We start from the raw sequence: 15,413 nt of genomic DNA on the forward strand, positions 1-15,413 counted from the left end.
TTTTTGTTAACGGGGGCATTTGCTGCATTGCTTTCACAAGCCCCCTATTCGTGAGACGTCCTAGCCCTGCCCGAGTTTTTGAGGGTAGGGCAGGGATGAGGATTATCCTTGTTGTGACGGACAGGATCTTTGCATAGATTTGGTTAATGAGATATCCCGCAAGTGGTTGCATTGATCAACTTTGATTCTCTTCTCGCCCCGTAGCATCCGAGACGTGTAGAGTAGGAAGGAGTAGGGAGGGTCGGGGGTAAGGGAGGGATGGTGGTGTCGTACAGAGCTTGTCTGTTCTCATTACACAGTATGTACCGCTCAGCTGCGGCTGATCCGTGGTCGCTGGTCTGGATAATATGGATTCGACTTCTATTATAGCACGACAAAGACGAACATCTATAAAAAGGCCAGATCTATCTATAGACATGTTAAACCCTCAACCAGGAACGATGCCATCTAGACACGACCGTTCCCTTTCATTCCCATGCAACCCGCCAGGAGTCTCTCTCCCGTCCAGATCAAAATACAATAAGGAGCATCTCAATCCTCGAGTAGGAACCTCAGAAACGCCGTCCCAATAGCAACGCCATCATGCTCATCGCCCGCCCTCCCCAGAGCGTCCTGCGCCTGGGTCTCGTTAAAAACACCCAACCTCGCCCGGTTCTGGACAATCTCCGTGACAATCTCCCCGGTGAATTCCGGGTGCCCCTGAACCGTCACGAACCGGCCCGGCGCGTACATGCCCTGCACGGCGCAGCGGGGCGACGAGCCCAGCGAGATGGTGTTAGGGGGGTAGTTGAAGACGATGTCTTGGTGCATTTGCTGGATGCGCTGTTTGTTTCACAAAGTTAGCCCCTCTGCACCACGGCATGATGAATCCAATTCCAAAACAAGACTTACGATCTTCTCTCGCCTAAACAGCTCCTTTCCTTTCTCTGTCAAGTCCATCCCGCACACGGCTATCTCCCACCCCTGCTCGCTGCGCCCGACTTTCGCGCCCAGAGCGCGGCCGACGATCTGGTGTCCGAAGCAGATACCGAGGATACGCACCCGGTCTTGGGCGAGGATTTGCTGCGTGAACTTGACAAGCCGGTTGATCCAGGGGATATCGTCGAAGGAGTTATGTCCTAGGGAGTTTCGCGCTATTAGCATGCTTGCTTTTTGGGGCTGCAGTAATTATTCTTCTCAAAGGCACGCACTTGAGCCCGTCAGGAGCACCGCGTCGATCTCCTCGAGTTTGGGGTACGCATCCCCGTTCACGACGTCCCAGCAGGAGATGTCGAGCCCGGATTCCGGGTCTAGTAACTCGGGCTGGTTCAGGGCTTTGGCGCTGGCGGACAACAGCGCGCGGAAGACACCGCCGTAGCCATTGTAGCGGCGGTTGGTGCCTTCGAGGGGTGTGTCGCATTCGAGCACGGCGATGCGAAGGGGCGGGCGCATCTCGAAAAGAGTGTGTATAGTCGGTACGTAGGAGAGATGCAAGAGGCAAGAAGTGTAATCAATCCCCCCACTCGTCCATATCTTATCGCAGTTGCCGAACCCGAATGCGAGGGACGCCTAACCGGCATATTTATGTGCACGGCTGATCTTCCTGGAGGTAACACAGCATTGTGCACGATCTACTGCTGCGCATGGGAGGCCCTTACTGTCCGCTGGCCAATATAAAGACCCCCTGCTCACCACGGCTCTTTCCGTGTTCCCCGTCAGATTCATCCTTCGCCACCAGACTTTTTCTCTCAGCTGAGTCTCGACTAGATAATCCATTATGCATGATGAGGGGCAGCAAAGCCGTCCCTCGGAGACCTCTCCCCTGCTACGAACTGGCTCTTATGAATACAACTCCGTAGGCCATCAAGTCGATGTGGAAGCCGGCTCGACCACCAGCACAGAGGTAGACGAAGCCTCCATCCTGGACCTAACCCGAGTTAGCTCCATTCCCCAAGGGCTGCAAGTTGAGCCGAATCTGAACCGGCGGGTCTCCTCTGTGAATGGGACAGCCAATGGTGCTGGTCCCGATGATAAAAGCTACTCCTCGCGGTTCATCGGCGTATCACCAACGCGCTTCTGGTTGATCTACTCCGGCGTCATGCTCGGGTATGTGATCGGCTTTTTTGACTCAACTCTGATGGCCTCAAGTCACCCGGTCATCACTTCATACTTCCACGCATCCAATGCCGCCTCGTGGCTGTCCACGGCCTTCCTATTGACCTCTACCGCATTTCTTCCTCTATTCGGACGCATCTCCGATGCCTTTGGCCGCAAACCCGTGTACCTCTTCGCTATCTCCGTGTTCTTTCTCACGACGGCATGGTGTGGACTGGCGCAGAGCATCGGCAGCTTCATCGCCGCTCGCGCATTTTGTGGCCTCGGTGCCGGCGGCGTCTTCTCCATGGGCCAGGTCCTCTCCAGTGACCTGGTGCGCATCGAGTACCGTGGTATCTACCAGTCATACATCAACCTGTGTCTCGGAATTGGCAGCTGTCTGGGATTGGCCCTAGGCGGGTTCCTCTGCGACCAGGTGGGTTGGCGAGGTGCCTTCCTCGTGCAACTGCCCTTCATCTTCGTCTATTTCGTTCTGGCTGCCTGGACCGTCCCGTCAGGTCTGGGAGTGAAGCGCGTCGGACTAGAGCGAGTAACGGTCCCACAACTGATCCGGAGTATTGATCTGACGGGGTCCTTCATCCTCATTGTCGCAGTCACGGCCTTGATCATGGGCCTGAACCTGGGCGGCAACGTCTTCCCTTGGTCTCACCCGCTGGTCATTGTCTCCCTGGTGGCATCCGCTATCCTCTCGGTGATCTTTATCCGGTATGAGCGGAATGTGCCACGCGCTGTAATGCCCGTAGAACTACTGTCCAAGGATCCTCGCGCCAGCATCATCTTCGGCAATTTCTTTGGGTCGATGTCGACCAACACCATGATGTTCAATGCCCCACTGTACTTTCAGGCTGTCAGGCTCGCCTCCCCGACTGACTCTGGCCTACGGCTTGTGGCTGCCACAGCCGCAGTGACGATATCGAGCGTGGGGACTGGCTTCCTGATTACCTGGACCAAACGTCTCAAGCCCACCATCATCGCCGGTGGTGTCTGCATGCTTGTTGGTGGCTGCGCTGCCGCATCAATGGGGATGAACACACCGGATGCCGTTGCCATGATGTGCGTCTCGCTCACCCTCCTGGGCCAGGGATTCACCTTTCCAACCTTGATGGTCTCGGTCTTGGCCACGAGCGAACAGAGCGAGGCAGCTGTGGCCACCACCACGCTGGGACTGTGGCGCAACCTGGGCTCTGTGATGGGCGTGGCTGCTAGCAGCTGGATCTTTCAAAACACCCTCGTCTTTCAGCTGGAACACAAGGTTACAGGGCCAGACAAGCGCGACATAATTTCTCTGGTGCGCAAGTCCGTGCGAGTCATCGCTGACTTGGACTTGAAGCACCGGCATCAAGGTTAGTTCTTCTTCCCTTGGGCTATGGTTACTTCAACTGACGCTTTTCATAGTGATGGGGGCATATGCTGCTGCCCTGCGTCTGACGTTTCTCTCTGCGGCTGTCTGGGCCGCGATCATGTTGCTGCTTCACCTGCGCCTGCGATTGCCGCGATTGGGCAGTAAGCCCTAGCCATCTGTAAATATGTACCTAACTTATACCATATAGATACATGCATAATAGTTAGACATCCTCCAACCTCATTTCAAACGTTGAGGAAAATCATCGCAAGACAAAGCAGCCAGGGGTTGTCATTTCTTTGAGCATGATGGGGAATGCAAAAGTTAACGACTCCAACCCAGGGCCTACTCAGAAAAATTAGACTTCAGCCTAGAAAAAGTTGCAGTTATACTAGGCGCAGGAGGGAGATGGGGAATTATGGGCAAAGCTATAGGAGAAACTTGATATTCAGACGCCAATGCTACCAGGGTCAACTAGAAGGTAAGACCCAAGTAACCACCATAACAACTTGCTCTTTACAGGTCAACGGGATAACGGGTAGTTTCGATCTTCTCAGGCAGTATGAAACCATTCTGCCTTCGAACCTCATCCATCACCTCCATAATCACAATGGATTCCTCCAAGTCCTCGAATCGACTTTCCTTCCGCCCTTCAACGAGTGCGATTGCGGCCTCATCTGCTTCCCAGAACATCCCATGTCCCTCACCTTCCGCGTTCAAGCTGCCCCCAAACCCATTCTTCCACCCACTGCCGGCTCCTGGTCCAGGCATTGACCAGGTCTTGTCTTCCACAGTACCATCTTTCAGAATAAGTCTGGTCCGTGTGGGACGAGATACCGGACCCCACACTTGGACCTCTCCTTTCTTTCCCTGCACTCGTATGGCAGGACCAGCGGTGCCTTTATCATCCGGATCGGCGGATAGAGCCAGTGAGGTCATTGCAATTCCATGAGCATCTCCTCCGGTGGTTCGTGGGAAAGTGAGAAGCATCGTAGTCGTTTCATCCACGCCAGTCGGCTCATACTTCTTGATGGATGACAGCACCATTGGGGGTTTCCTGTCACCAGCGGGTTGGGTATGATACAGAGTCTGGAAAACCCAGGTCAACGAATAGATGCCAAGATCCAGGAGCGCGCCGCCTGCAAGATCGGGATTGACCAGGCGATGTTTGCCATCAGCAAAATTTTCGTAAGGGTTAAAATCCACGCAGTTATCTGCCGACACCTTGGTCACATTCCCGAGCTTGCCAGAGGTGATCAACTCCCTGACATAAATCGATAGGGGAAAGTATCTCGTCCAGACTGCCTCCATCAGGAACAGGTTCTTCTCTTTGGCCTTTTCCACGAGCTTCCGTGCCTGTGGCGCATTGACCGTGAATGCCTTCTCAACAAGGACATTCTTTCCGGCCTCTAGACACAACATGGCGTTTTGGTAGTGATGAGAATGAGGAGTGGATACATAGATAATATCCACATTTGGGTCATTGGCGAGCTCCTTATACGATCCATATCCCTTCGCATCGGAGGGAGCTCCGACCTCTTCCAGGAAGGATTTCGCACGAGAAGCACCACTGGAACTCGCCGCTGCAGTCACAGTATGGACAACTTTGTCGACCCCTCGAGTCTTCGGGTCGACGAGCAGGTCTTTGGTAAAAGTCACGGCGATACCGCCAGTGGCTGTCTCTGTCAGAACATATCTCTCAAAGGCAAGGGCTACGTACCTAGGATCCCCCAGCGAATAGTCTCTGGCATTGTGGATAACACTTCAGAGAATTGGGATCAAACAGAAGTACAGACGGGAGGCAAACTTAACAAAGAGCGGGGTGACGACAGATCCCTGATAAGTGGTTAACCCCACACGACTAATCACTGACTAATTCTCCCCACCGTGAGGAGTGAATAAATAGCTATGCGTAGCGTTAAAGGGATATCCCACTGGGAGATATCGGATATTTGCATATTAACGGCAGTAGCCACGACATTGAGCTTGAGAAACGGAAGCAGGAGCGTACTAAATGCTTCTATCGGCTATTCTGTCTTTTGAAGCCGTAATTGTTGAACCAGTTATTGGTGCCGTCAAGTGACACCTGGTTGTTTCTGTTGTCATTGGCTTGAGAGGATCTCATGTGTATATATAACGCTCAAGGAGGCCTTGGAACCTAGTGGCGCATACCTAATGGCAATAAATTGTATGTGAATATACATTCGTTACGTCTTCCACTGTCTCATTTGAATGCAAGTTATGCGTCAGGACACACAGGGTCATATGCCCCAGGAGATCTAACATTAAAGTGTCCTGGTCTAGGGTTCTAGAATTCTAATCAAATACCCCCGTCCTCCCACTGTACTGACTAGCACAGACAGTAATCACGGATCTAATAGTTGGTTGAAATCGTCATATAGACTTCTGACCAACCGCATTCCTCGACCCACTTTTCCCACTTTCTTTTCCCCAGTCAATCTCAACTTCACTTTTCGACTCAGTTGGACGAGACACTGGGTTCGATCGCTGAGAGTACAGTGACAGACTACACTAACGGTGCCCTCGGCTCACTCTTCCGTCTCCTACCCACTCTCCGCCCATCCAGCCCCGAGCTTAACCGGGCGCCAACTGGATGACTTCCCAGTCCACCGAATAACCGAGTCGCACCCCTCCCCGTTCACACATCGAACATGGCCATACACTTGCAATTGCGGAAGGAAGATATTACACTCAGGAAGCCTGTGCCGGTCTGGAAGTCGGCCGCACCGATCGGCGCTGGCGACTAGACAGACGACGAAAGAAATCAGTGGCGCACCCACAACTCCAGTAGAGAGCAATGACTCTCGAGACTCGCACAAAGTCCCATCCGGTTATCCGCGATGGCAAATCTCAAATTACGACACCAAAGAGCCCAAGCAGCGACTCCCAATGCGTCGCTGCCCGCACGCGCCGCAAGAAATCCGCTGAGTTCGCCGAGACCAAGGCCCGCCGAGTCCGCACGGGATGTCTTACCTGTCGCGAGCGGCATCTGAAATGTGATGAGGCGCTGGGACGGTGTCTGAATTGTCGAAAGTCGGATAGGGTATGTCGACGTGGAGTTCGTCTCAACTTCATCGATATCCAGACTGTGGCCCCACCACATCTCATTGCCCGCCCTCATGGCACCAAGGTGACATTCCGTGATGACTCGCGGTTTATTGCGTCGGAGTACGTTGGTGGATTTGAGAGATATCCGCCGCCTCAGCCGGAGAATCCTGTCATCGAAGACAATATACAGACGGCCCATGGGACTTTTGAGATGGATCAGGAGACTCTGAATCATCTCTTTCAGTCTGTCGCTCACTCATTCGATCCAACGGGGTTTGAAGTTTCACACGTTGGGACAGATCTCATTGCTGGCGCGGAGCAGTGGCCTTCGACCCACTTGACGTCCGGCGATGAGTTGCTACCTCACGCTTTATCCAAATTCGCACAAAAGCTGTCTATGAGACAATTAGATCATGGACCTTTGACAGATCCGGAGCAAGTGTTTTTGCTGCAGGTGTTTGTTGAGAAAGTTGGTATTTGGATGGATTCCATGGATGAAATGAAACATGTATGCTGCCTTATCCTACCGATCTCTGTCTCCTGGTCATTTCTAATCGATAAAAGTTCACACATATCCTGCCATATCATGCTATCGACGAGCCCATGCTCCGGAATGCCTTTTTCGCATGTGGGGCCAAGCACCTTGCCCTAGTCGATCCTTCTTATGGAGAGGAGAAGGGGCAGCGTTTTTACGACTCGGCAACTCAAGATATTTTGAACGCCGTTCATGATCCAAACCGTGATTCTGTTCTCTGTGCAACCACAGCTTTGGTTCTTGGCATCTATGAAACCATGTCTTCACGATCAACATGTCCGATGAATCATATCGCGGGATCGCGGGCTCTGATCCGGGAATGTGGCTGGACAGCAAAGACACACGGCCTTGGTGGAGCTTGTTTTTGGACAAGCGTGTGCATGGAGCTTCTCAGCTGTCTGCATCACAATTGGGCCATATCTTGGAACCCTGATACTTGGGATGTTAATATGGACATGGACCACATGCACCATGCAGAGCAAGTGTGGCTCCACCGAATGCTGTATATTTGTTCCAAAATTGCAAACTTCCGATTATCCGCCCACCAACCATCAGGAGCAGAAGGCCCTGCAATCCATACTTCTGGCACGTTCCAGGAGTGGAGTCTCTACAACAACTGGTGCGATCAGTGGGCCAAGTTTGTGCCGCGCTCTATGATGCCCCTAGGTTACTTGCAGCCTTGGCAAAATAATTCTCAATCTGCCTTTCCCATGGTCTGGTAAGTGATCATTCTCTTGCTTCATCCCAACGCTCATCGGTGCAATCCAAACAGGCTCATGGGCGGGCATGCCCTTATTGCGCGATTATTTTACCACACTGCTCGCATCTTACTGGCCAAATCACACCCACTGGAATCCGAACTGCACGCAGAGATGCGAAACGTGCAGCAAACCCACGCCTATGATCTCTGTGGTCTCGTTTCCCAACTCAAAGATCGGTACGTGGAACACCCCTATCAATTCAATAGAAACTTATAGTTCAATTAGCGGAGCGGTGTATATCGCGGTCCACTGTCTTGCCATTGCAGCAGAATGTCTAGACGCCCGTGAAGCCCAGGATGAAGCCCTCGGCATATTCGACACCATTGCCAACAACGAAATGGCCTGGCTCGTCGACCCTACCAAAGAAAAGCTCAAACAGACCTGGGGTTGGCCAGTTCCGCAGCCTCACACCGTTTCTCCTGAGCAAATACACAACAACTATTCCGACTTGGATCCTCTTTTGTCTGCCGAGTCCCATGGCCTGGTGGGAGGTGCCGTCAATCCTCTGCTGGCGGCCGCGGACTTTGCATTGGATAATCATCCCTACCAGGGATCATATGTTGCGCCGCATCATGCACTTGATCATTACCACTATGGTGGTTACTTGATATGATGGTTGATTGGTTTTTGAAGGTTGCTTTTTGAATGGCTGGCTTTTTGGTTTTTAGATACCCTCGGCAGTTGCATATATATACAAGGATTTTACCATCTCAACGCTAGGTGACAGTAAACGCGCGCCGAAACTGGCAACCTTGGATACCATTTTTGGCGCCCCGTTTTACCAAATCTTAGTCATCCGGCAAGCAGCTCAGCTTTTAGTCACCTGACACAGAAGTAGCTTGACGCGTAGTCGTCATTGCAATGACATACAGGCAGAGTGGAATCCGGACTGTGCAGTTCTGGAGCTACCAGAGTCAACCTGGGAGATATTTCTCACCCTGAGCGTATTGATCTTGCAGTCTGCGCACGCTCTCCCGCAACTTGCACCCTGTGGCGTTTCTCAGGTCTGCTATGGAATCGCTCTTCTGACTCGAAGAGTATTCATTATCGGCGTTAGAAGACTGGCGTCAAATGCACCCTGTTCCAAATGGTTAGATTCAAATACAAGACCTTGAAGACCTATCTTCCCCGGGTACGGTTTCTCACGGTGCATTATGCCTACTTCATTGGGGTCTCCTTCATCACCTCGGCCATCTTCTGGGGCACGTCTTCACCGGCCCAGAGTGTTCGATACATTGACTCGCTATTTTTGACTGTCAGCGCCATGACCCTCGCTGGCCTGAATACGGTCAATCTGTCTACGCTGAATACGTTCCAGCAAGTCCTGCTGTTCTTCCTCATAATGTTTGGATCCGCGGTAAGAATGGCAGTGATCTATCATCGCCCATTGATAGGAAGGCTAATGCGATATAGATCTGGGTATCCATTGCGGTGGTCCTAGTTCGTAAACAAGCCTTTGAGAAAAGGTTCGGGGAGATTGTAAGGGAAGAGCGGCTCCGGAAGAGAACTCGGAGCTCCATCGGATTAGGTCGTTTAATGACGAGGCCGCGCTCTCTCTCCCGGCAGTCTACCGTGACACAGGAACCTGCTCGTCTCTCAGAACCCCCGCTCCAGCTCCGTTCTCCACTTTGGAGAACGCCAGTTGTCCCTAGTATTCCTCTCCATCCTGCGAGGTCGCAAGCCCAGAACCAGGAACCTGATTCAAGGACTGGCCCTCCCGATGCCAGACAATCCGACCAACAAGCAGAGCAGATTCCTTCAGGAGCTAGAGGTGATGCTGAATCTGTAGCACCTGACGAAGCACTGCCTAATGGATATCCCCTTGGAGAGCCAAAGAGCAATACGGATGCTGATTCTCATATTGCATTCACTTCTAACGTATGGAACGGTTCTGAAGAACGATCATCTAGCCCACTACGCCGACGCATGCTCTCACCATATGTCAATGTTCAGAACCTCTCTACTACGATCGGCCATTTAGAGCAAGGTCCTTCCGATGGGGGCTCGGACAGGGAAAGATTTAATGAAGCTCATTTGCACTTTCTGCGCAGATTTCATCGAAATTCCACGCTCTATAACCTAAGTGAAATGGAGCGACAAAAGCTTGGAGGCGCCGAGTACCGAGCAATATGCTTGTTGTCCATTATTGTGCCGACCTATTTTATCCTGTGGCAACTCCTTGGGGGGTTAGGGGTGGCAGCGTATCTTGCAAGGAACAAAGCTTCGTTGACAGAGTCTAATGGCCTGAACCCTTGGTTTGTTCTCATTTCAGTTCCTGGTGTCTTGATATCTACATTAGGATCCTTGTCACTTGATCCTGGTAATGGTTTCTAATTTTTTTTTGTTAAAATCTTAGGTGGACCGGCTTCTTTTTTGCGATTTCTGCATTCAACAACTCTGGGATGAGTATTCTCGATGCAAACATGGTTGGTGCTTCAGGATTTTCTGCAATAACTCGTTGCGTTTAACCGTCGGACAAGGTTCCATTTCAATCGTCGAGGTATATGCTTATTACCATGGGCTTGTTAATATTGGCTGGCAATACCTGGTAAGGCACCACCATTTCTTGTTGTCTGGTTCAATGTTTGGTGTGCTCATGAGGTCTTGCAGCTATCCAATATTCCTGCGATGGATCTTATATACAATCCGCCTGATACTTCCGGATATCGAGTATTACCATCGTTTCCGTGACACACTAACCTTCCTCCTGGATCATCCCCGGCGATCTTATACTGCTTTATTTCCTTCTGCGCACACGTGGTGGCTCCTACTCTCTGTGGTTGTCTTGAACGGTATCGATTGGATAGCGTTCGAAGTACTCAACGTGAGTTGCTCAGCTAGCCAGACGTACAAATCAGTAATGCTAATCCTCAGAAATAGATAGATAATCCAGCGGTGGACGCTATCCCTAGAGGTTCGCGTGTTTTGGATGGCCTGTTCCAAGCACTGTGCGTTCGAAGTGGGGGCTTCTATATTGTCAATATCTCGACTCTCCAGCTCGGAACGCTCGTTATCTATGTGGTAATGATGTATATCTCTGTCTATCCAGTTGCGATCACGATGCGGCACTCGAATTTATACGAAGAGAGAAGTCTGGGAGTATATGCAGATGACACCTCCGTGAATGAGGACGATGTGGAATCGTCATCAGGAGCTTCGGGAAATCGGCCTCCCGTCACACCCGGCCTCGGGAGGATATATTTTATCCGGCATCAGCTGCGGGCCCAAATGGCGTACGACTTATGGTGGATCGCCCTGGCTGTCATCATAATTTGCATCGTCGAGGCGGGCCAGTTCACCCGGGATCCTATCACGTACTCTGCATTCAACATTATCTTTGAGACAGTAAGTGCCTACGGATGTGTCGGGATAAGTATTGGCCTTCCCAATAAACTCTACAGTTTCTCTGGAGGCTGGCATACCTTGAGCAAGCTTGTCCTTTGCGCTGTGATGATTCGAGGCCGCCATCGTGGCCTACCAGTGGCTATTGACAAGGCAATCATGCTACCAAGCGACAAACTTGTTAAAGCAGAAGAGGAAGACGCCCAGATCAGGATAGAACGAACGATGAGCCGGAGAGCCCGATGAGAACCTTAAGTCAAGACTTCAAACCGGGAAAAATGTCTTTTCACAACGTTTGGCCTCTGAGATCTGCGCGAATCTTTGTGTGGTGCAAGTTTTGGTATTCGACCCTGCTAAGCTTGGGCGTTGCTGGTGCCGCACTTTCGATATGGTGAAATAGCTCTCACTTCGGACGACGACAGGTCAAGTTGCTTAGGGATTCCAGTCTCGGGTTTTGCCAGGAATCAAGGACCTAATCTCGTACGAGACATACGAAGGCATATCAAAAAATCTCGCACAAGAGATCAAAAGAGATAATAGGCCGCTGGTTGTAGATTTATTGTTAACTCTTTGATCGTATAGACCTCGAATGCACGCAGCCATAGCATTCGTCCGAATGGTTGATGGAAAAGCGAGAATGCGCCAACACGTCAACCTCGTCTTTGATCTTACGGACGAAGTAATCTTCTTACCTGTGCATATCGTGCTTTGGATTCAGTTTGTAGCGGAGGATCGCGTGTACCAATCATACGACTCTCCAGGGGCAATTTTCCGCATCCCAAATTGCTGTGTACAAGCTCGCGTGGTCTCGGAACGACCTGGAGGACGGAGCTTCCGCCGATTATGTCAAATTCCATAGCCTCCCCACTGACAGCATTGCAATTCCAAAAAGACAATACGGCAAGCTCCTTTCAAGACTTACAGGCTCCACAAGCCGCGGTTCTATTCTTGGTACGCGGGGTAAAGTTATGATCTCTTGTGCATTCTCAAATGGGCTCGGCCTCAGATGCGGAGATGGATCCCAAAGCCACCCACTCCGAAGCTTATCAGGGCAGCCCCGTAAGCCAACCATTTCCCTGGGTTTACCAGGTGACAAACTGACCCCCGCAACTCCCATGTCGGCAACATGAGCTAGCCAAGACAGGATGGACGTCAGTCCTGCCTGTTCGACCGAGGACCTAACCTGTTCAGGGGGGAATATCCTTCTCTTGGACCAATGTGAATGGCAGAGGCATTTAAACTGGTCCCCTATCCGGGGTGAGACATACTGCCTTGCGGCACTATTTCGTTTTGTTAAAGGGCCCTGTGTTGTTCCCCATTTACTCTTCTCACCAGAATCCGCTGGTCCATCCAAGGAATTCTTCACTATGGACATCAATACTGTCGTGCCTGTTGAGGTGAAGGGGGAGAAAACGCTGGATGTGGATGATGCCCGATTACTTGCTATGGGGAAGAAACCCGAATTGCAGCGTGTATATAACACCTGGACGTGTGAGATTGCAAGCATATTACTTTGCTTCGTGAGGAAAGACAAACTGAGTTGTTCATCCAGTGTGTGCGTATCAGGTCATGATACAGGCCAGCTGGTCCTGTCTCATTGTCCTTTATTCAACGATCTTTGATGTCGGTGGCCCAACGAGTTTGATATGGGGCAGGTAAGACAGAATGTCTCTTTGAGAAAATTATTAGCGAGGCTAACCTCTAGCTCCAGCCTGGTCGTCTCTGTAGGTCAAACACTACTGATGACCTCCTTGGCCGAGTACTGTAGTATTTGGCCGACGGCTGGTGGACAGCAGTACTACACCCAGGCTCTCTCAACGGGCAGCACGCGGCCGTTTCTGTCATATCTTGTCGGCTGGGCTATCATGGTTGGGGAAATATCGACGGGATCAAGCTGCGCGCTGAATAGTGCTCAAATTATTGCGTCTTTTGTTCAAATTGCTCACCCAGACACAGAGTGGAAGGTCAGTCGCCAATTCGTCCGGGTTATGCTGCGACCTATTACTCTGGAGACTGACAAGTGCTGTAGTCTTGGATGACTTGGTTACTTTATAGTGGAATGCTTGTTCTTCCAGTCATTACAAATCTCAACCAAAGGTAAGTACACATATACGATTTCCCTTCGTGTTGGCCGTCATTCAAATCTTTACATGTGGCTTACCTGAGAATAGATGGCTGCCAGGAGTGAACCTTCTTGGCGCACTCTGGGTTGTCGGCGGCGGAGTCACCTGGGCGATAGTCTTCATCGTGATGGCACCCAAGCATAACGCCAGTTTCATCTTTACCGAATTTATCAACAATACTGGCTACACAAGCAATGGATGGGTGTTCATCATTGCATTTTACAATTCTATGTACGGCATGGTTGGTACAGATGGAATGATGCATCTGGTGAGTGTCACCGGTATGGTACATCAGATACATTTCTAAACTGCTCGCAAATAGGTTGAAGAGATGAAGAGTCCATCTAAGAATGCTCCAGTATGTCTATCCCACACTTTGCTACTGCAATCCAGTCTAGGATTTTGCTTATGGCTCACCATTCATAGCGCGCCATGATCTATTCCATGATATTCTGCGGCATTATGAGCTGGCTATCAGCCGTCTTGATGATTTGGACCGCCGGCAACGTAAATAGTTATATGGACTGTAAGGATCAGAGTTCCGGTATTCCTGATGAGTTCTGACAGTTTCTAGCACCACAGGCATACATGAGCTGGTGGATGGGTGTTACGGGATCCCTCTATGGCGGGGGTCTCTTCTGTGCCCTGGTGATGATCGGCATCAATTTCTTCGTTATCGTAGGCACCAATAGTGCCGGGTCTCGAATTGTGTGGAGCATGGCTCGTGATAAGGCTTTCCCTTATTCTGAGTACTTGTCTCAAGTCAGTCCTCGACTTGGGATTCCTTTGCGGGCAATTGGGTTTGTTGTGGTTATCGACTTAATGCTTGGTACGTCTCCAAGGGCCTTGTACGGAAAGCTCGGAGGTACGGGTGCAATCAGATTGTCTTCGGTTACTCACAAGTAGGGAATTCTACTTAGGCTTGATTGTTCTGGGCAGTGACCTTGCCTTTCAATCAATCATTTCCGGTGGCGGTCTGATGTTGCAGGTCAGCTACTTGGTTCCTGTGGTTGTGGTATGGCCGCCCATCCAGTTCTACCTTGTGACTTTCTACTAAAATATTCCTTTAGGTTCTTATCCGAGGCCGAAAGATTCTACCTCCACGCCCCCATTTTGATCTCGGTCGCTGGGGCTACCTAGTTAATGTTCTCAGTGTCTGCTGGTCTCTATTGATTTGTGTGGTATATCTTTGTCCGCTTTACGTCCCGGTCACTATCCCCACTATCGAGAATATGAACTGGAGCTGTCTGATTGTGGGCGCTACTATTCTCTTCCCCGGAATTTATTGGATCTTTGGGGCGCGTTTCAAGTATATCAAGGAGCATAACTCGGTCATGGAAGACAATGTTGTTGTCATTGACAGTGTTATTGTTGGAGGAATGGAAGCTATGACAAGGGAAGCGGGGCCTCAGGCTCCTCGAGCGAAGGAATGAATCCATATTGTTACTTGTGTCCATACCTGCCTTGGAACAATTTCCTAACCCCGAATTTCCGCATGGTTCATTTTGTCTCTACCCCTCTTATGCACATCAATATTGCTGATAGCAAGGCCGGCTCCTCGAGCTGCGATTGGGTTCGGGCGGACAGGATGAGCGGCTTAGCAGGTACAAGGCGCCTTTCCCGTTTCGGAAAGATTTTAGAGAACTAAACTATGTTTGGAAAGATCATCGCTAACTTCCAACTAGGAAGCTCTACCCTTATTTGAGATGCCGAGCTTCGGGAGTTACAAAGTTCCGTCTGACATTCAAAAAGCTCCTATCCGTTTTAGAGATGGGGTGCGGAGTAAATATGATATCCGGCTTGCCGTTTCGGGGAAGGATTTGGAGATTTAAGCCGTACTGGTGCTCTGCCGTCACTGAATCGTAGCACCATGACGCTATCTACTCGTTATGATCATGACCTTTGAGCTTCAAATTAGCAATAATGTACTCTCGATATTCCCCTCATCGCCTTAACTTGCCCATTTCGGTACAGTCTTCCAATATTCTTCATGCTTGATCAGTGGGAGGGAGTTCAAAGAATGCCAAAAGCAATATATTTAAAGCAAGACTTTGTCCCGAGGTAACTGAAGAAGTATTAGTATTCGATGAACTAAAGGTGAACGATATCATAACTAGAAGACCACGCTGAATATTATACTACGATTT

At 50.6% G+C, this 15,413-nt stretch overlaps 6 protein-coding genes across 6 annotated transcripts; 4 read left to right on the plus strand and 2 right to left on the minus strand.

Moving 5' to 3' along the window:
- Positions 1-531: 531 nt before the first annotated feature.
- On the minus strand, positions 532-1,431 carry N7474_001060 (type 1 glutamine amidotransferase; the record flags this gene model as incomplete). Its single annotated transcript, XM_057192475.1, has 3 exons — positions 532-822; positions 892-1,118; positions 1,191-1,431. The coding sequence occupies 3 exons, from the start codon at positions 1,429-1,431 to the stop codon at positions 532-534; spliced, it is 759 nt and encodes a 252-aa protein (XP_057057428.1).
- Positions 1,432-1,756: 325 nt separating this feature from the next.
- Positions 1,757-3,608, plus strand: N7474_001061 (putative MFS multidrug transporter; the record flags this gene model as incomplete). The annotated part of the gene is made up of 2 exons (XM_057192476.1): positions 1,757-3,437; positions 3,490-3,608. The coding sequence occupies 2 exons, from the start codon at positions 1,757-1,759 to the stop codon at positions 3,606-3,608; spliced, it is 1,800 nt and encodes a 599-aa protein (XP_057057429.1).
- A 344-nt stretch (positions 3,609-3,952) lies between these two features.
- On the minus strand, positions 3,953-5,187 carry N7474_001062 (Gfo/Idh/MocA family protein; the record flags this gene model as incomplete). The annotated part of the gene is made up of 2 exons (XM_057192477.1): positions 3,953-5,112; positions 5,157-5,187. 2 exons carry the CDS (start codon positions 5,185-5,187, stop codon positions 3,953-3,955), a joined length of 1,191 nt encoding a protein of 396 aa, XP_057057430.1.
- Positions 5,188-6,254: 1,067 nt separating this feature from the next.
- Positions 6,255-8,414, plus strand: N7474_001063 (Zn(II)2Cys6 transcription factor; the record flags this gene model as incomplete). Its single annotated transcript, XM_057192478.1, has 4 exons — positions 6,255-7,013; positions 7,070-7,758; positions 7,813-7,977; positions 8,027-8,414. 4 exons carry the CDS (start codon positions 6,255-6,257, stop codon positions 8,412-8,414), a joined length of 2,001 nt encoding a protein of 666 aa, XP_057057431.1.
- Positions 8,415-8,888: 474 nt separating this feature from the next.
- Positions 8,889-11,389, plus strand: N7474_001064 (Low-affinity potassium transport protein; the record flags this gene model as incomplete). Its single annotated transcript, XM_057192479.1, has 4 exons — positions 8,889-9,158; positions 9,215-10,072; positions 10,158-10,625; positions 10,682-11,389. The coding sequence occupies 4 exons, from the start codon at positions 8,889-8,891 to the stop codon at positions 11,387-11,389; spliced, it is 2,304 nt and encodes a 767-aa protein (XP_057057432.1).
- Positions 11,390-12,510: 1,121 nt separating this feature from the next.
- N7474_001065 (uncharacterized protein) lies at positions 12,511-14,699 on the plus strand (the record flags this gene model as incomplete). Its single annotated transcript, XM_057192480.1, has 10 exons — positions 12,511-12,634; positions 12,696-12,798; positions 12,855-13,107; positions 13,173-13,240; positions 13,315-13,534; positions 13,589-13,624; positions 13,693-13,792; positions 13,841-14,095; positions 14,187-14,281; positions 14,337-14,699. 10 exons carry the CDS (start codon positions 12,511-12,513, stop codon positions 14,697-14,699), a joined length of 1,617 nt encoding a protein of 538 aa, XP_057057433.1.
- Positions 14,700-15,413: the final 714 nt, after the last annotated feature.

Source organism: Penicillium riverlandense (genome assembly GCF_028828495.1).
Source record: "Penicillium riverlandense strain IBT 135883 chromosome Unknown utg000001l_segment0_segment0, whole genome shotgun sequence".
Classification (NCBI taxonomy): Eukaryota; Fungi; Ascomycota; class Eurotiomycetes; order Eurotiales; family Aspergillaceae; genus Penicillium; species Penicillium riverlandense.